Raw genomic sequence first — 21089 nt, forward strand, 5'->3', positions numbered from 1 at the left:
TTCCTTTTTTAGAAACTCCCTATCTTGGACTCCTTTTCTCATTATGGTGGCTTGCCATGGAACGGTACTTACAATTGTTCTGAGTTTATTAAAATCAGCTTTCCTGAAGTCCAGGGTGGGTATATGGCTACTCCCAGCTTTTGCTTCTGTTAAAATCAAGAATTCAAGTATGGTGTGGTCACTTTCCCCCAGAATTCCTGTAACTGCTACTTCATTCACCAAATCATCTCTACTGGTTAGAATCAAGTCCAAGATAGCTGATCCTCTGGTTGCTTCCTCCACTTTCTGTAGGAGAAAGTTATCTCCAACACAAGTCAGAAATTTCTTGGAGTGGCTGTGTTTGGCCGAATTTGTCTCCCAACGGATATCGGGATAATTGAAAACCCCCATTACTACTACATCATGCCTCCTTGAAACATTGGCAGTTTACTTTTCAAAAGTTCCATTCTCGTCTTCTCCTTGATTGGGTGGTCGGTAGTAGACTCCAAGCACCACATTCCTTTTATTACTTGCCCCATTAATTTTAATCAGATACTCTCGGTGGAGCTACCAAGCTCATCTTCCTGTATTTCTGTGCAGGGATATATATTTTTAATATATAGCGCGACTCTGCCTCCCTTTTTATTCCTTATGTTCTTTTTGAACAAGTTGTATCCTTCAATTGCTGTATTCCAGTCATGGGAGTCATCCCACCAAGTTTCAGTTATACCTATTAAGTCATAATTGCCCTCCTGCATTAAGAATTCAAGTTCTTCCTGCTTGTTTCCCATGGTCTGCACATTAGTATACAGACATCGAAGACCATGTGATTTACGGCTTGGCTTCCTTACTACATTTTTCTGAGGACTGTTACTGGGCCCTATTAGAGCTGATCTCTCTGCTCCCGTTACTGTGGACAAGCCTTCATCAGTCGTTACCACCAAGTTTAAGTCTCCCTCCCCCTTAGGATTCAGTTTAAAGCCCTCCTGATGAACTTCTCCATGCTGTGGCCAAACACATTCTTTCCAGTCGTTGTGAGATGCAACCTATCACTTGCCAGCAGTCCATCTTCCAGGAACCATAGTCCATGGTCCCAGAATCCAAATCTCTCATGTCGGCACCACCTTCGTAGTCATTCATTCACATGAAGTATTTTTCTTTCCCTTTCTACTCCTCTTCTAAGTACTGGAAGGATGGATGAAAAAACTATCTGGGCCCCAAAGTCCTTGAGTTTCCTTCCCAGAGCTTCAAAGTCTGATGTGATTTCTTCATAGCTCCACTTTGCAGTATCATATGTTCCCACATGGATGAGGAGAAAGGGATACCTGTCGGTGGGCTTGATGAGTGATGGCAACCTTTCCGTCACATCTCTAATCCGTTCTCCTGGTAGACAGCATACCTGGTGAGTCCACGGATCTTCTCAGCATACTTGGGTTTTGATCCCACGCAGGAGGGAGTCTCCCACTACTAGTACTCTTTTCTTCTTGTTGTGGGGCATGGTTTCATTGTCTCTGCTTGATTGAGCTTTAGCCTCTTGCTCATTGTCGCTTGAGGTCTCCTGTAATTCTTCCACTCTTGATGCAAAGAGATTCCTTCCTGCTCTTTGGTCAGAGCTCCTTCACATCACTTCAGCTGTATTCCACTGTCCACTGCTGGGCCTAGGATAGGTAATATCTGCTACCTGTCATTCCTTATAGCAATAGGAATCTTTATTTCTTTAGTTTACTGTTATGAATGGGTTAGTGTATTAATGATTAATGCTGCGACACACCCAGTGGTTTTATAATGCTATTTTTCTCTTTTCTGTCAATAAAAGACTTTACTTTAGTTTGGTGTGGACCTGCATTTCTTGAGTTATACACATACTGTTTAGGCACATTTCAGGGCAAAGCGCTTGTTTTATCCCTAGTAAAAGGTCCCCCTCCTCTTAAGGAGGTGTGTTCAATGGGACACATGGGTGGCAGGTTCACATACTCGGGTTCCCAATAGACTGTGTCCTAACACCATCCCTCAAAACTCAGTGCTCGAACAAGGAGTCTGGTGACAGAAGCCACAGGGAGGCCAACAATCACTTTGAAGGAGCTACAGAGTTCAGTGGCTGGGAATGGAGTAATGGTGCAACAGTCATCCATATCAAGAGCTCTGCATAACACTGGCCTATATGGGAGGGTGGCAAGAAAGAAGCCATTACTCAAAAGGTACCATCTGAAAGCATGTCTGGAGTTTGGCAGAAAGCATGAGAGTGCCCTAGCTGTGATGTGGGAAAAGGTTTTGTGATCAGATGAGACCAATATAGTGCTTTTTACTCTCGAAGCGCTATGTGTGGTGCAAACCTAATACTGCCCATGCCCCAAGACACACCATCCGTACAGTGAAGTATGGTCATGGCAGCATCATGCTGTGGGGATGCTTCTCATCAGCAGGGACTGGGCATCTTGTTAAAATTGAAGGAAAAATAGATGGAGCAAAATACAGGGAAATACTGCAAGAGAATCTGCTTCAGTCCACTAAAAACCTGAGACTTGAGAGGAAATTCACTTTTCAGCAGGACAATGATCCCAAGCACAAGGCCAAACAACATTGAAGTGGCTCAAGAACAAAAAGTTGAATGCCCTACAGTAGCCCAGTCAAAGTCCTGATCTTAATCCCATTGAGAATCTGTGGCGCTCTTTGAAAATTGCAGTCCACAAGCGACGTCCAACCAACCTGAAAGACCTGGAACTAATCTGCCAAGAAGAATGGGCCAAAATCCCTCTGACACTGTGTGCAAAGCTGGTACATACCTACCTCAAAAGACTTAAAGCTGTTATTGCAGCGAAAGGTGGCTCTACCAAATATTAATGTGTGGGGATTGAATACTTATGCAAGCAACATGTTTGAGTTTTTTATGTTTCTTACAAACATTTTCCAACATAAAACCAATGTCACTTTACAATAATTGATTTTAAGTTTCAGTGTTTCAAAATAAAATATCATACAAAATGAAATTACAATGTACCATTTGTAATTTAGTAATATGACAGCATTTGTCAGTAGTCTGATTACTTTTGCAAGGCACTGTATATTAGTAACATTAGTAATCTTAATATTGCTAGTAAAGTTAGCAATATAATGTTGTAACTATCTAAGGTATATATCCTGTTCAAACATTCATCTGTGGGAGCAAGAGCAAAAGGTGCCGAATATGCTTAGAAGCCTCTCAGAACTTCCTGATCATGTAGAGCACGTGTGTCCAGGGCATTGGGGGCAAGGATGCATGTGCCCCCTATACAGTAGGTCCCCGCTTTTCAGCATTCTGCTTCTCTGCGTTCTGATAATACAGCGGTTTTCAATTACAGTAAAGCCCCACTCATACGGCGCTTGTTCCACTTTTTTGGTGTTTTTCGGCATGACGCGCTCCGAGAAGGGCGTCTGGCGCCATTTTATTGTTGGTGTTCCACTTTTCTGTGATTTTCACTATTCAACGGGGGTCTGGAACTTAACCTGCCGTATGAGTGGGGCCCTAGTGTACAATGTTACATACACATATATAAAATAGAGGTATTTCCAGTAATAATACAGGAAATCATAAGGTAGGTTAATACAAGGAACATCTGTTTTTCTAATACTTCAAAGTGATAAAAATTCAGCCATTATAATTAGTTTTCAAGGATATTCATAATCACAGGACAGTGATTTCCAATTGGTACTGCTTCATGAACACAAGGTTTTTTGGTGCAGTGGGAAGTGTCAAGGAAGAGGAGGGCTTCAGAAGTTATCACCTTGAGTTTAGTATATGTAGTATATTGTACAGATACTCTTTTATAAAATTGTAAATACAGGTTGCTTTAGTTTTTGAGGGAATTGATTGAAGATGAGGTTCTGTTCATTGGCCCTTTGACAAATAAGCATTTTTTTAAAAATCCCAAAATTAAATAAGTTATAACAGTAGAACTATTATAATTTTTGTAAGTTGGCATAATTGTTAAGATTTCTTGTTCATAACTTACTATAGCCAATATACTTTGGAGAATTTTCAAACACCAGCTTACCAAGGCTATCTCAATATCTCCAGTGTCATTTCTGACATTGATAAATAGGTATCACCATGCAGCTCACTGAAGAGAACCACAAAAGGTCAGTTAACAGTCCCTGCTGTCTAATTATTTTCTTCATAATTCCAGTGATGATCAAAGTCCAAGCAAATATTTGTTCTAAAATTATGCAAAGTGTAAGGATTAAGTTAAAGTAAGCAGAACCTAATGCAAGTTTCAAAAAAGTCTTATTAGGCTGATTTATCTAACATTTTCAGTGTTTTGCTTCATGTTGAAAACATTCTGTTTCACTAGAATCTCTTGAACCTGGGAAATCTATTACAGCCTCAATGGGGATTGACTTCTGTGATTCTACCCAGGCTGCCACATTCCAGTTGTGGTAAGTTACATTTCAGTGGCTTTTCAAAAATAGATCATTTATGTGCAGGCAAAATGAATGGAGGAAAATGTAATGTATTATGTCCTATTGTGTTATTTGAATATTAACACTTTTGACTAAGGGGTTTCTTTTTTTAGGAAAGTCGCTTAAGTCTGATCAGTATACAGATTCTGCAACCGAACAGTTCTCGTATGGATTTTTTAAAAATTAATCATAAGGGGAACCATTTTGAGGCAGTTTGTCTCAAATCCTCTCCATGTGTGAGGTGACAAAACTGACACATCTGAGAGAAGGCAGCATTGGAAAGTTAGCATTCTTCCTGAAGGGCAAGCCTTGCTGAGGATGAATTTGCCTGGTTCCTGTACAGAGTAGTTGTGCCTCACCAATCTTAGCTCAGACAGATGTGAACAGCTCCAAAAGGATGTATCCAAACCTGGACTTTTTGAGAGAATGCCTCCGTACAGGCTGTTAAGGAAACCTTAAGATAAGAGGACAGGCTCTCTTAAGCCTTGGTTATGGTCTGAAAAATAGAAAGCAGAAATTAAGCATATATAGAAGATTTTCACAGTAGAGGGGCAAGTAAACAGCAGACTATCCCAAGGTTATTTTTTAATTTATTAAATTTATGACCCGCCCTCCCTCCCAGAAGAAGCCCAGTGTGCCAAATAAAACACTAAAAGCACTTTAAAACATATTAAAAAAACAAGTTGAAAAAACAACTTTTAAAACATCTTAAAGACCAATTCCAGCAAGGATACAGGCTGGGATAAGGTCTCTACTTAAAAGGCTTGTTGAAAAGGATTGTCTTCAGTAGACGCCGAAAAGATAACAGAGATGGTGCCTGTCATATTTAAGGAGAGGGAATTCCAAAGTGTTAGTGCCGTAACACTAAAGGTCCACTTCCTATGTTGGGTGGAACGGACCTTCTGACAAGATGGTATGTGCAGGAGGCACCCACCTGCAGAGCGCAGTGATCAACTGGGTATATAAGGTGTAAGGTATCCTAGTCCCAAGCTGTGTAGGGCTTTGTTCACCAAAATTAGAACCTTGAACTTGGCCCAGTAGTTAATAAAATTGCCTCTGCTAAATTTGTTTATGAATTACCTGGGATCAAGGTAGAAAAAAAATTGGTTACACCAAATGATTTAGTTTATACAATCCTAAACATACTGTGTAGATCTCCAAAAAGATCTCTCCAGACCACTTGACTTGGGCAGTTAGACAGCAGATGAGATTCAGTATAAGGAATTGCAAAGTGATGTTTACCTGAAGATGATGGATGACATTCCTGATAGGGATGACTTCTACTGGAAGGAACAGGCAGAGTCCACCAAAGCCTTTTGCCTCCTCTCTAGGGGGAGGAGTCTTCCCTGTCACCAAATTGACTTTGCCTGCAGTTGGTGATGGTTGGGTCCTCTAGTTTTCTCTTGAGTATTTGCCTTTCCTTGGTCTTGTGCCTTTCCTATCTATTTTCTGTGGTTTTTGCTATGCTTCCTCCTCTTCCCCTTTGGTATTACTACAGTTTTGTTATACTGGATGTAATTTTTTTACCTTAGTACGTACTACTTTTGCCCTGTGTGTGTTTACATGTGTCTTGTGTCTTTTTTATTCCCTTCCCCCTATTGTCTTGTGGTCCGGGGGGGGGGGAGAGGATCAGGTTGTCACAAGAGATGTTTTACCTTCATCTGAGTTCCCTGGAGCGAGCTCGTCTCTCAGTTCCTGAAGGGCATGGAGCTTGGCAGGTCCCACCATAAACATCAAGTGGGACTGCCATTCTGTTTGAGCTGACCTAAGCGACAGTGCCATTTCTGTTTGATCATCATGTTGTCCCAACTGCTCCATTAATCAAGCGTTTGAGCATAGCAGATCCCTGCGAGATTGCTTGATTGCCCTCCCTTCCTTACGTCATTGATCAGCAAGGCTTTGAATTTCAGCATTCTCTTGCCCTTTCCACATCCTTAGGCTTAAGAATTGCTAGAGGGTTGAGTGGTGTGTAGACAGTGTTCATGTGTGACTGGCTGCTCCACACCCGTGGCTGTGCAGAGAGAACTGTGCTATAGCCTTGATGGCTTTGCCTGTTGCTTCTGCCACCTCCAACCTTTATAGTCATCCGTGAGGAGACTGGTCAGATTCAAATGCCTCCTTTTCTGACAGTACCAGGCACTGTAAGACAGGAGCTTCTGCAGGTGGGGTGAGTCACGCTGCTTCCTATATCAGTCAGGGGCTTTTCTCCAAGTGTTTCTCTCATGGGTATGCCCCTGCTTCTCCAAGAGGTTAAGAACTTCCTCCTTCATAGTAGCTGAGGAGGGGGTGATCCTCTTCATAGAAAGCCCATAAAGGAAAAAATATGGAGGTGAGTGAGGCACCTTTCCAGAAAGCATAAGAGAAAGATATATTACAAGTAGCAGTTCTGTGGGCTCTCCTTCCCCTATTCCAAGTTCCTGTCATTGTGGAGCCAGCTAAGAAACGTGCTGAGGGGGTGGGTGGTGCTGATCATGCTTTCACCTTCAAAAGTTCCCTGAAGGGAAGAGGGAGCGCTGCCTGTTATTATTCATCTTCTGAACTACTGGGGAAGGAGGGTGGACTTTCTGAGGAAGACATGCAGGTGGTTCAGCCTCAACCAAGCTGGTTGGCTTCTGAAGTTTCTTCATCCCTTACTGGCAAAAATATGGAAGCCTCACAGCTTACTGAGGTTGAAGGATGCCTCCTCTCAGTCCTCAGCTGTGGGTGCAGAGAAGGTTTTCCCCTCCAGTTCTGGTAAACCTATCACAAGCCATCTGGAAAGCTGAATGGGCTAATCCTAATAGGCTAAATAGTTTCTAGGGTAGCTACAAAGCATTAAAACTTTTCTGCTTTATTATGAGTCAGTTGTGCTATTACCAGCATGGAGGAGTGAGTAACCTTTCTGATGTGCCAGGGTCCTTACCTGCAGAAGGTGTTTTTCCTAAGTCTCTATCCTGGTTAAGGGTTATATATATTCCCAAGAGATTAAGGGGCGGCCCCCTTGGGGGAGATATCCTACGTGAAGGAGAGATAGGGGCAAGGGGTACTTGGATCTACAACTCATATTTGGAGGGGATTCCACAGATCTTCAAGTGGACATTTTGTGGGATCTCCTCCTCTGAGCTCCTCCAGCAGTTTTTCCTCAACAGTTTTTCTCCAGCTTATGTGGAACCAGCCAGTAAGAAGTCTGAAGCTGCTTCTGTTTTGAGTTTTCAGGGGAAGAATCTGCACCTAAAATGTTCCCCTTGCCTTCTTGGCTATGGCCAGGCAGATTTTGCTATAAATTAAGGAACAGCCTGTGGTGCCTGAGCCCTCATCCTTGTTTCTGGATGCAGGTGCTTAAAGTAAGAAAAAAAAAGATGAAAATGTTCCCTTTTGCTTCTGCCAAACAGCCCACAGAGCTTGTTTATTTTTCCTACAACCCTTCAGTACTATTTGGAGGGCTGAGTGGGATCTCTCCATGAGGTTTTTGAATTGGTCTAGTTTTCCCTTGTTTTCTGCCTTGATGGCTGATGTGGGGGTCCCTTTTCCCAGAATTTTGTCAGCCGGAGCAAAGGGTGCTAATCAAGATTTGGGGAGATGGTGTTAATCACTCAAGTTTGTGATGCCTAAAGTTAGAACCCACTATAGGTGGCAGTGTATCCCCTCTGCCTTGTGTTCTATCCCTGATGTCAGGGGTTTAAGTCAAGGCATGGGGCTGTGGATATATGTACTGTTGCCAATGGAGAAGGGTCATATATCGTGTCAGATTGTACTTATCTGAAGGTGCAGTGTGTTTCCTCTGCGTGGAGGGGTTACACAAAGGATTTCAATCTTCAGGTTGGCTGTGTCTGTTCCTTCCTCCCTCGGAAACAAAAGGGGTGAGATATCTGGGGAGGAATCTTAATGTGTTCCAGGTTTGTTTCTGTGGAAAGGTTAGACTTTTCTCCTCAGAACAGACAAGGGATATGAGTAATCTGGGCAGAGACCTGGGAGTATGCCCTAGCTGAGGAGTTTTCCTGCTCTTTTTTCCTGGGCAGAGACAGGGAAGTAGGCCCTAGTTGAGAAGTTTTCCCACCCTTTTCCCCTGAGCCAGAATGTCAGTATCAAATTGCTTCCCATTATTATTATTATTTATATTCATTAATAGGCAAAAACCCTTGCGGTTTAAGAACATACCTATAGCCAAGAGATATTTCTATCAAACTTTAAAAAGCAGGGAAATTGGGCAGCTATAGTGAATGCACCAGGGGAGCAGGAGACCTGACCTCCTCTCTGAGATATTGGGCTGCCCTACAAATTTGTCAAAATGCAAACACAATTTGGGTTGGTCTTTCACAGTCCAATCCACTTCCTGTGTAGCTTGGAAGAATTTGGGAACATGTGCCTCTGAGCATATGGTGAGTGGTGGCAACACTCGCCATCTCCAAAGATAGAGAATTATATTTTTCTATGTTTGTTGGTGTTCTTCTTACTTTGCTTCTTTCCTGTGTTACTAATGTTTCTACAGAGAATCTAAACTAGAAAATTATATTTCCCTCATTATTCATCCTAGAAATCTGTGTCAAATTTATTTTTATTAATTTCAAAGCCATTTTATTGGTCAATGTCATATGATGGTGAAGACAGCCTTTTGTGTTTCAATTTGGAGGTTATGTTCTATTTCTATTTTGGGTGCATTAAAAGTTGAATCTGAAACTGCAGTTTGATGTAAAATCAGACATTACAATATGTTGCTACTTCAGCAATGACTAGCTGTTGGAAAAAAGAGGATGCATGTTTTCAGTCTCCTATGTTTAAACCACTTTATTTAAGGCAAGGTGGACACACAGAACACACCTAGAATTTTGCTAGAATATATTTCACCTCCCACTGCCATAGTCTTTGATAGGAGGGTCCTTCAGAAGGCTGTAAGGCAGTGAGGAGAGAGGCAGAGGAAGCCCACCCAGGTCTTGGAAACTGCTCTGTTATGTCCCTATCAGGAATGTCATCCCTCATCCTCAGGTAAAAACGAAAATCTGTCTTACTGTGAATTTCTGTTTACTGGGGATGATGGATGACATTCTGCCCACCTCTCCTTCCTCTGCTGGAAACCTGAGAGGTGTGGTTTATGGCTCCTGCCACTGCTGTATGTATGGTTAGGTATTTTTCTGTTTTTTCCACATGTGTGTGCTACATTGGGTTTTGGGGGTGGCTGTTCTACTTTGGTGTTAAGTCCTTTTTTGCTGTGCTTTTCTGTTACCTGTTGGTTTCTCTTTTTTCTGTTTCATACAGTTTCTCAAAAGGTAGGTTTCTGTGATCAACAGAGCTGAAATTGGAATGTCAGCGTGGGGTTGAGGAGTTGTCTGCTCTGCCAGTCAGTCTGGTGAGGGGTATGACTCCTTCCCCTGGAGTGGAGGCAAAAGGCTTTAGCGGACCCTGCCTGTTCTGTCCAGTAGGAGGCATCATCCTTATCAGGAATGTCATCCATCATCCCCAGTAAACAAAAATTCATTATAAGACAAAATTTTAATTGGTAGAGAGAAATCCTAAATTCACTTTTACAGGAATAGGGTCCAAACTGGCTGTAACTGCCCAGGAAGAGACTTTGTTTCCAGAGTTACAGAGAAACATCCTGTTGCACTAGATGAACTCAAACTGATGGCATGTTGACTAGTATAACATCAGGGGAGGGATTACAAGTGCTTGCAGACTGTGTCCCTCACCCAGCTCCTACCTGTCCTTGGTACAGTCCTATATACCACTGTGCTGAGTAGTCTGGTGGTATTTCTGTCGAAAAGCAAGTCAATTCAGCATAAGACCACAATGATCCATGATCTAATTGTGAATGAGCAGGCTGATCTGGCATGTATTACCAAGACCTGAGTGGGAGAGCTAGGTAGGCCGGACCTAACTCAGCTTTGCCCACTTGGTCCTTGGTGTAGTACTAAGCCAGATGGGAGGTTGCTGTGGTCCACCAGAGTTAATTGTCTATAATCAGAAAACCTCCTTATAGCAGGGCCAAAGAGAGGTTAGGGATGCTGTTGATGTACCAGCCACCCTGCTCCCCAACAGCCTCCCTGGACAGGCTGGCTGAGGTGATCCCTGGCATGGTGCTGAAGGACCCCAGGACAGTGAAACTCATTGACTTTTGCTGTCTCAAATGGTCATTGGCCCGACACAGAACAGGGCATACCCTCGACTTGGTCTTTGCTGCAAGTGGGGAGCAGGGTAGTTAGGAAGTAGGCTGGGTAGATACCATCCTGTTGTGGTGCTCAGAACAATTCCTGGTCAAGTTGGGCTTTGTCTGAAATTTATTAGTGAGTTCCAGCAACTGTGGGGTCACAACTGAGAAATGTTACAACACAAGAGTGCAGAGCTGTGTTAATACAACTGACTCATAGAAAAGGCCTTTTCTTTATGGGAGTGGACTAGGATTGATATGAGAGATGGTATTCCCTAAAGCAAAGTTGGGTTGTTGGATTTCTACTCTGTGCAGGCCCAGGTAGCATGGTCGGGGATGATGGGAGCTGTAGTCCAGCAACATCTGGAAGCAGCAGCAGCTAATAGACTCTGGACTTGGTAGGACTGCGTGAGTAGGGCTCAAAAGCTCATGTGGGCAGGCCCAATAATCATTCCCTTGCTATTAAAGGTGCAGGGAAGTGCAACATTACAGGTGCATTTATGTCTGGTGTGATAGTTTTGTCCTTGGAGAAAACTTGGAGGGGAACTATTTGTGGTTACATTTTGTTACCTCCCGTTACTTCAGAGAAGTGTTTGAAATTTATCTTTATAAATAGAACTGGAAAGAAATCCCAGTTGCCTGAAAATTGAGTTCTTGATACTTTTTCCATCCTTGCATAAGATTTTTAGTCTGGAACATGATAATTGATCTTCAGAGTCTTTAACATGGCATCATAGAGCCATTGTTTCCTGTGGAACACAGTCTTTCTCCCCACCCACCACCCACTACCCACTGTGGTCTCAGAGCAAATTGGTTTTGTAGGTTTTTGAAGCACTACCTGAAAAAATCATTTGACCAGAAACCGTAGCAAGAAGGGGGGAAATACATGAGTGTGCGTTACCACAGACAATGATAGCTCTTCAAGTCTAAACAGCTAGCATAGCACCACAGTGTGAAAATCAAGAATCAAGGATTTTCAAAATAGGAAACTGAAGGCTGGAACAGCCAAGTAGGTTTCCTTGGTAGGATTTGTCTCTTACAAATTCCCAGAAGCAGAGAGTTAACTGAATCCCAGTCCTGGACTGGAGGATGGGGATGGGGAATGAATGAATCCAGTGTTTGGATTCATACTATTTTCCAAGGAGGTCTTGATGTATGCTACTCATGCAAGGGCCCTTGCTGAGAAAAGGACTGTTGCTCCAGCCTCAGTGATCAGTTTAGCATCAAAAGATAATGGAATGACAAGCATTCTTATACTGTCGTCATTTCCTTCTTATTAAGGTATGCAATGAAAGTGGGGTGCAAGTGTGCAATAACTTAGTGCTTAATTACAATTTTAGTAGAACAGAATCTAATTAAGAACACTGAATGCCTTTTAATTAAAAAAAAGGTTGCTTTATGCATATATAAAAACAATCAATGTTAAAATAGGATTCAGAACAATACAATTCAATTGCAAAAACAGTCAAAAGCAACACGCAGTGTCTCAAAGTCAGAATAATTATATTATGGGAAGAAGGAGCCATTTCCAGTTATTCATATATAAAAGATAAACACTAAATTTTCATGACATGTTTTAATAGAGAAAGAAAAAGAATACTGAGTCTTAGGATTGCAGATCTCTGGTATATGATCTACCAAGAATGCACTTAGACCACCAGTGATGGGTACATCAGTATTTTTAGCACATATTATAGACAGAAGCAGAGGGTGGGAGACACCAAAGCAGGGCTGTGGAGTCGGTACGCCAGACTTTCGACTCTGACTCCAACTCCTCTATTTTTCTACTGTCCGACTCCGACTGCTTCATAAATGGCAAATGTATATTAATTAGTAATAACAAATTTACTGTAGTAAAATGGTAGCACAAGGCATTTCATCACCACCACGTGAATCCAGAGCTTGGAAAAGTTACTTTTTAAAACTACAACTCCCATCAGCCCCAGGGATTGGGCTCATGGGAGTTGTAAAGCCATCAAGTCCAACCCCTTGCTCAATGCAGGAATCCAAATCAAGGCATTCCCGACAGATGGCTGTCCAGCTGCCTCTTGAATGCCTCCAGTGTCGGAGAGCCCACTACCTCTCTAGGTAATTGGTTCCATTGTCGTATGACTCTAACAGTTAGGAATTTTCCTGATGTCCAGTCGAAATCTGGCTTCCTGCAACTTCAGCCCATTATTCCGTGCCCTGCACTATCATATCCCCTTCAGTCTTCTCTTCTCCAGGCTAAACATGCCCAGTTCTTTCAGTCTCTCCTCATAGAGCTTGGTTTCCAGTCCCTGTTCATCCTTGCTGCCCTCCTCTGAACCTGGTCCAGTTTGTCTACATCCTTCTTGAAGTGCGGAGACCAGAACTGGACACAGTATTCAAGATGAGGCCTAACCAGTGCTGAATAGAGGGGAACTAATACTCCATGTGATTTGGAAACTATACTTCTGTTAATGCAGCCTAATATAGCATTTGCCTTTTTTGCAGCCACATCACACTGTTGACTCATATTCAGCTTGTGATCAACGACAATTCCAAGATCCTTCTCACATGTCGTATTGTTGAGCCAAGTATACCCCATCTTATAACTATGCATTTGGTTTCTTTTTCCTAAGTGTAGAACCTGGCATTTATCCCTGTTGAATTTCATTCTGTTGTTTTCAGCCCAATGCTCCACCAACCTATCAAGTTCCCTTTGAATTTTGTTTCTGTCTTCCACGGTATTAGCTATGCCCCCCAATTTTGTATCATCTGCAAATTTGATAAGCATGCTCTGTACCTCCTCATCCAAGTCGTTAATAAAAATGTTGAAGAGCACTGGGCCCAGGACCGAGCCCTGTGGTACCCCACTCGTTACTTCCACCCAGTTTGAGAAGGAACCATTGATAAGCACTCCTTGAGTACGATTCTGGAGCCAGCTGTGGATCCACCTGATAGTTGTTCCATCCAGCCCACATTTAGCTAGCTTGCTAATCAGAATATCATGGGACACTTTGTCAAAAGCTTTGCTGAAGTCGAGATATGAACACAGCATTCCCACAGTCTACAAGGGAGGTTACCCAATCAAAAAAGGAGATAAGATTAGTTTGGCAGGATTTGTTCTTCATAAATCCATGTTGGCTTCTAGTAATCACTGCATTGTTTTCAAGGTGCTTACAGATTGGCTGCTTTATAATCTGCTCCAGAGTCTTTCTAGGGATTGATGTTAAGCTGACTGGTCTGTAGTTCCCTGGTTCCTCCTTTTTGCCCTTTTTGAAGATAGGGACAACATTAGCTCTCCTCCAGTCATCCGGCACTTCACCGGTCCTCCACGATTTTGCAAAGATAATAAAGAGCGGTTCTGAGAGTTCTTTAGCCAGTTCGTTCAATACTCTAGGATGCAGTTTATCGGGCCCTGGAGATTTGAACTCATTCAAAGTGATTAGGTATTCCTTAACCGTTTGTCTGTCAAGCTCTAGCTCCAATCCTGCCCCTTCTACTTCATGTTTCCCGCGAGAGTCATAGACCCCTTTTTGGGAGAAGACTGAGCCAAAGTAGGAATTGAGCACTTCTGCCTTTGTCATCTGTTATCATTTTGCCTTCCTCATTGAGTAGCTGTGCCACCATTTCTTTTCTCTTTCTTTTACTATGGATGTACCTGAAGAAAGCTTTTTTGTTGCTTTTAGCATCCCTTGCTAACCTCAGCTCATTATCGGCTTTAGCCTTCCTGACACCATCCCTGCAATTCCGTGATACCTGCCTGTCCTCTTGCTTTGTGGGCTGGCCTTCTTTCCACTTCCTGTATGTATCCTTTTTTGTTTTCAGGTCCTCTCTAAGCTTTTTGTGAAGCCATGTTGGCTTCTTCTGCTGTTTCCCCCCTTTTTTCCTTGTTAGAATTGCTTGCCATCGCACTTTTAGAATTTCCTTTTTTAGAAACTCCCACCCATCTTCGACTCCTTTTCTCACTAGGGTCACTTGCCATGGAACCATACTTACAATTGTTCTGAGTTTATTGAAATCAGCTTTCAATGAAATGGCTTTTGATTCTGTCCCTAGAAAACTAGTATGGGCCAAATTATATAAATCCTCGATTGACAAACGTCTTTTATTCTTAATTAGTCGTTTGTATCAATCTACGTCGATAAGGGTACGATATGACCGAAATGGAAACTTGACAAATTCCATTCCAGCAACAGTAGGTGTCCGACAAGGGTGTGTGTTGGCTCCAACCTTATTTAATCTTTTTCTTAATGATCTAAAAGAAAATTGCTGCTCAAGCAATCTACACTCCCCTAAAATAGCAGAGGTTAATTGTCCTCTGTTGTATGCCGATGACTCTGTTTTACTGTCCTTTTCGGAAATAGGATTAAAGCGTCTTCTGAGAATCTTCATGGTTTATTGTGAAAAAATTTTTCTCAGTATAAATTTTTCCAAATCCCAAATAATGGTTTTTTCGTGAAACAAACGGAAATATCATTGGAAAATTAAAGGCCAATATTTTAGTCAAGTAAATAAATTTAAGTACCTCGGTATAATTTTTAGTTCTTCACTATCTTGGTGTTCGCAGATTTGTGCGGTCACCGCATCTGCACAAAATATTTCCAAAACTATTATTAGATTCTTCTACTCCAGAGGAGGCAGATACATCCCTGCAGCCCTAAACATTTTTAAAATCAAAATATTACCGCACCTCCTCTACGGTATACCTGTTCGGGTTACAAATTTTAATCCCAAAATAGAACAAGTTCTTTCGGATTTCTTGAGGGCTATATTCGGGTTACCAAATTGCGCCTCTCCTGCTGGTCTTCGTTTAGAGGCTGGAATCAATTCTGTAGAGTGCTCAGCTTGGATGCAAAGTTTTAGTTTTTGGACTAAAATGGCATATACGGGTCCTTCCCTGGGTTACCTTCATCTACTATGGGGGGATCCATTTGTCAGTTCTTGGTCCAAAATTCTAAACAAAAAGTTAAACTGTTTAGGCTTATCTAAAGAGCTACTGGCTTCTTGTGATCTTAAGGCTGCAATGCATACAATTGGCCAACGGATAAAAGATCTAGACCGTCAGTTTCTAATGTCAAAAGCAAAAACTTCTTGTTCTCCATCGCATTTTGGCCTGAGTTTTTGCTTTCCAAATCAAGCTTCATACTTAGAAGATTTAACCTTCCCGCAATATAGATTCCTGTTTACCCGAGCCAGATTCAGTTGCTTCCCTTCTGCTATCCTAGAGGGTCACTTTCATGGTATTCCCGCAGAAAACCGATTTTGTATCTGTACGATGAACCTACCCAAAACAATTTGCCATGTTCTCTTCTTCTGTGATCTATACTCTGATGCAAGAAAAAATCTCATTCTACCTTTATTTACTGGTCTTCCAGGTAGATCTTTAACCTGGAAAATGCACTACCTTTTATCTGATAAACACAATTATGTAACTCTGCATGTAGCCAAATTCTTTTATATAGCCCAGTCCATTCGTAAAAGGCAGGTTTTATAATTTTTAGGTTGTCGATTTAAAGAGGATTTATTCAAATTTAAACCTGCTTTATGGGTTTTTAATTCGCTTATATTCCAGTTCAATTGATTGTATGTATTGTTATGCTGTTTAAGTTTAGATTGAATTCTGGCTTGTTGCAGTAACAGTAATTTAATCTAAATGTTTGAAAGACTTTTTAATGATTTGTAAGGTGTACTGAGTTGTTGTATTGCGACATTTTGTATTTCGGGTCTATGACCGTAATAAACTGAATGAATGAATTGAAATCAGCTTTCCTGAAGTCCAGGGTGCGCATATAGCTACTCTCAGCTTTTGCTTCTGTTAAAATCAAGAATTCAAGTATGGTGTGGTCACTTTCCCCCAGAGTTCCCATAACTGTCACTTCATCCACCAAATCATCTCTATTGGTTAGAATCAAGTCCAAGATAGCTGATCCTCTGGTTGCTTCCTCCACTTTCTGTAGGAGAAAGTTATCTCCAACACAAGTCAGAAATTTCTTGGAGTGGCTGTGTTTGGCAGAATTTGTCTCCCAACAGATATTGGGATAATTGAAGTCCCCCATTACTACTACATCATGCCTCCTCGAAACGTTGGCAATTTGGTTTTCAAAAGTTACATTCTCATATTCTCCTTGATTGGGTGGTCGGTAGTAGACTCCAAGCACCACATTCCTTTTATTACTTGCCCCATTAATTTTAATCCAGATACTCTTGATGGAGCTACCAAGCTCATTTTCCTGTATTTCTGTGCAGGGATATATATTTTTAACATATAGCGCGACTCTGCCTCCCTTTTTATTCCTTATGTTCTTTTTGAACAAGTTATATCCTTCAATTGCTGTATTCCAGTCATGGGAGTCATCCCACCAAGGCAGGTCTACCCTGATGCTGAACCAGGTACCCTAGCAGACATAGCTGGGAGAGACTGACTCCCCCATGCTCACCCACCCAGGTCTCGGTTATACATGCCAGATTAGCTGCCTAATCCACAATTAAATCATAAATGAGGGAGATCTTATTATGCACCGATCTGGCATTTAGGAGCAGCATCTGGAAGTCCGAGAGCTGGCTGATAGGGCAACCAACAAAACTGTGGGTGTGGGGAGGACCGGAACAAGGCACAGTCGTTAACTGCCTGGGCTGCGCTCCCCTGACCTGGCAAGTCCTCCTCACAACGCCATATCTTCCTCTACCCGTCACTACACTAATTGGGGACCCCTCAAGTCTCCCCGCTTGGCTCTGAGTCCTCTCTCCCAGGCACATAACTCAAGATCCGCAAGTCCCGCAAACAGCTAGGGAATCTACAAAGCAGGAGCCACCTCAGCCAGCCAGCTTATGTATCCCCTCCAGGGAAGGGACAGGTGGACAAAATCAGCAACAGCTGGCTGAGTACCTGGGGGCCTGGTCCTGCAAGGCATGACAACCTGCAGCACAGAAGTTGGGGAGAGGGTGGTGGTGGTTGCCGACCAGCAGCAGCAGCTGGCAGGCAGGCAGCCGCAGCAGATGGCTCTCCCTCTTCGCTGGGCGATGGTAGTCCCCTTCTTCCTGCAGGCACTGGGTCTCCAATTAGTGTACTGATCAGTGTACCAATCAGTGTACTGATGATAACTCTTCACCAAATGTCTACATAGTGCAATTTAATTAATGCATCTTCCTGCTAGTATGTTTAGATTGGCAACCATCTATACAGATAACAATGGTGTCCAGGTTGTAGACATCCAGGAGCAGCAATCAGCAGCCAGTCACCTTCAAAAAGCACTTAGATTCTCAGAGAATAAGGGTTTCTGGTAAAGCCTGCTGCACCTGACATCCAACCCCTTTAGACAAAAAAGGTTCAGGAAGTCTTTCTGCTTACCACAGAAAGTGTTTCACAAAATTATGGGCACCACCATCATATCTGACCAGCTGCGTGTCAAAATATCTGTTTGGTTCCTTCTGGAAAGCTTAATAGTTATCTTTGTTCCTAACAAAGGAAATTTGCGGAGCAAATGTGCTAAAGTTCTTATAGATGTTATTTCACTGCTCTATTCCACAAATTACAATTTACTTCATACTTTCTTGTTTGTGGATTTTTATTGTATTTTTAAAGATTATCCAGTAGTTCCTTTATCACATTTTAACAGTTTCAAAAATATTATCTACAGCATTTTATTTGTGATATAGTAACAGTATTCAGCATCTGCTTTTGAATGTCTTTAATGATTTTGTTGTGTAGTATGTTGATTCGGTGTTGTATACTGCACAGAATGTTCTTAAAAATTCATTTTTACAAAGCATGTGTGTTCTTGAGTGCCCCTTTCTCAGCATGCTAATAGTTTGGTTCCAGACTTAAGCCACTGAAGGCTTGAGATTCTTTACAATGATAAATATAAGCAATGTAGCATTACACATTGATTTTATGCAGATCATCACCTTTATGTTTTGGGAGGTCTGCTATATTAGTGATATATAAAAACTGATTACTTTCTCCAACATTGCCTAGTAATTGTTTATTATTTTCTTATTAGACAAACAAGATCAATATTCCTCAACACCAGTCTATGAGTAACGTTACTGTAAATAGATTTGCCTCAGACACCAGTGGTGTGGTGTATTCATTGTAATGATTTGGACAATGTGAACCCAATGACACAGCTCAAGCTAAGCACCAAGTTTAGAGTAGAAATAAGAAACAAAATAGTTGCTTTTCTACTGCCCAATTATAGGATTTTTTAACACACTGTTGGAATGAATGAAAAATTATAAGCTTTTTAGATGGTGTCTTCTGTAATCAAAATAAACTAATCATTTGTTTATGTTCATAAAATGAGGTTAGAGTTTCAACTTTAGTTAGGTGAGTATTTTAAAGAGAACTGAATGACACATTTTGCTCTTACACTTTCTAAATGGGATGTACAAGTGAGGGCGCACTAGGAACTTGCTGGTGGATGTGGTGAGAGTGGTCAATGAAAGGAAGATGACTTTGCTAGATAGGGCTGGAGGACATTACTCAATAGGGATGACTCCTACTGGTCATGACAGGCAGGGTCTCGAAGCTTCTTCGTCTCCTCTCCTGAGGGAGGAGTCGTCCCTCCCCCCAGACCAGCCCTGCCTGCGGTCAGTGAAAGTTGGGTGTTTATTCTCTCTTCTCTACTCTCAGAGCTTCTTCCTTTTGTTTTTCGTTTCTCTTTCTCAGCGTCTTTACACATGCTAATTCTCTCCTCTCCTCACGTCTGTCGTAATTACTCCCTGCCTGTTTTCCTCCCCTTCCCTGCCTTCACCCTGCAGGCCTGGGGCTTGGGAGGTTTGGCTGAACCCGGCTGGGTTCCCTGGTGTCGGAACAGAGGTCAAAGAAGGGCGGAGCGTGGCTAGCTGCAACATTCCAGCAGTAGCAGCAGCCGCTCACACGTGAGAGTCTCCCCCCACTCCGCGGAGCTGCAGTTCCGCAAAGCTCATGTTTAGTGGGATTGTGGCTTCTGGCTTCCCCCCACCTCCGCTGCTTCTATAGGAAGAACAAGGCTTGTCTTGTCGCCAGAGAGCGTCTCTCAGCAGGGGGTTGAGCGGCGCCCGCTAAGGCGGCTCACTTTTGAAGCGACTTCACACACTCTTCCCTCAGCATCAGGGAGTCAAGGCCACCATATCATGGCCTCACCCACTTCCTTCCCTCCAAGAGCCCTGCCACGTGGGGGAGGTGAGGGACATAGAGAAGTCACAGCAACCAGTCTTCTCTCCGTCCCTGAGCGTAGACAGCGGGGGGATGAATCTCCTAGAAAATGGTATGGATGTTCCCCCCCCCACTCTCAGTTTCCCAAGTTCATGACTTGGGTTAAAGAGTATATCACTTCCGAAATCAGTGGTTCTCTCCAACATGTCCTTAAACATAAGAAGCGCAGACACTCAAGCGCTCCCATAGGGGAAAGCGGAGGCCCTTATCCCCCTCCACTGACTCCAGCAGGGAGGACGGTCATGGCAGTTTGCCATCGCAACACAGCCATTCCAGGTCCTCTTCCCTTTCCAATCCAACCCACTGCTATTACGGTGAGCGAGTTAAGGTAGCGCCCATCGGTGATAAGGATTCCCTCGGTTGCAGTGAGCTTGGGGGGGTAATGAGGCGCTCCTCCGCCCAGACCCACAGGAGGCTCCTCACCCTCGATGGCTCAGGCACGGCAGGCGCAGGCACAGTCGCCCATGCAGGCCCCTGTCCCACAGACGGAGCTGTCAGACTCTGAAGACCTACTTGAGCCGGACAGGGAAGAGGGGGAGCTGTCTGGTGAGGACATAGAGGTGACCCAGACACAACCTAGGCTTTTTGCTCCAGAGGTTTTTCAGCCACTCCTGTTGAAGGCGCGCAGAGTGCTGCAGCTGCCAGAGACAGAGGTGGGATGCGAGGCATCCACCCCGTCAGCCTCGGCAGGAGCTAAAAAGACTTTTCCCTCCATGGACACCAAGCAGGCTACTGTTCCCTTTCCCCAGATGACGTGTGGGATGCTGAATGGTCATTGTGATGTTCCTATATATTAGTGTATATATGGTAAGTGCTGGTTGTTTAGAGTATACATGGTAAGTAGTGAAAGAGGAGGGGGAGTGAATGGGCAATAGAATGCTTGATGATTGGCTGAATGTTTAAAATGGCTGACAGTATAAATGAAAGGATGACAGGTAAATCTGGGGAAATGTGAGGTGGTGAATTGTGGAATCTGGGGGAAGAAGAGAAAGAGTGGATTGCTTGGTGGGGTTTGAGAGAGTTGTTTGCCAGGAGAGCGTGAAGAAGGAGGGAGGTGGAGTTCAGATTAGTATTGAGTAAAACCATATGCTTATGTGCCTTAAGAAGAAATCTTGTTAATCTTGTTAGCTTTGTTATCTTTAATAAATACTTAATTTGGTTTACCAAAGGCCTGATCCTTGGCTGGGGTTTCACAGACCAGAAGGGAGGGTAAGGTAATGACCAAGGCTGAAGGGAAACTGTAACAAATGGTGGCAGCGGTGAAGAGAATAACAATACCAGTATTCAGAGTCTCTGGGAATACTAGTATTAGGACGTGACTGGTGGTTGCCTAGCAGGGGGATCTGTTGAGATCTGTGCTAGAGCGGGGAGAGAAATCATAAGAGAGAG

The 21089-nt window shown here is 42.9% G+C and overlaps 1 protein-coding gene across 2 annotated transcripts in view; it reads left to right on the forward strand.

Moving 5' to 3' along the window:
• Positions 1-21089, forward strand: part of AP3B1 (adaptor related protein complex 3 subunit beta 1) — a 295297-nt gene that overhangs the window by 226864 nt on the left and 47344 nt on the right. For both annotated transcript variants that reach the window (XM_061620123.1, XM_061620112.1), the window contains exon 24: positions 4308-4392. In XM_061620123.1, the coding sequence (XP_061476107.1) occupies positions 4308-4392 (85 nt within the window). The remainder of the gene's footprint in view (positions 1-4307; positions 4393-21089) is intronic.

The sequence above is a fragment of the Rhineura floridana genome, chromosome 1 (genome assembly GCF_030035675.1).
Source record: "Rhineura floridana isolate rRhiFlo1 chromosome 1, rRhiFlo1.hap2, whole genome shotgun sequence".
Lineage (NCBI taxonomy): Eukaryota > Metazoa > Chordata > Lepidosauria > Squamata > Rhineuridae > Rhineura > Rhineura floridana.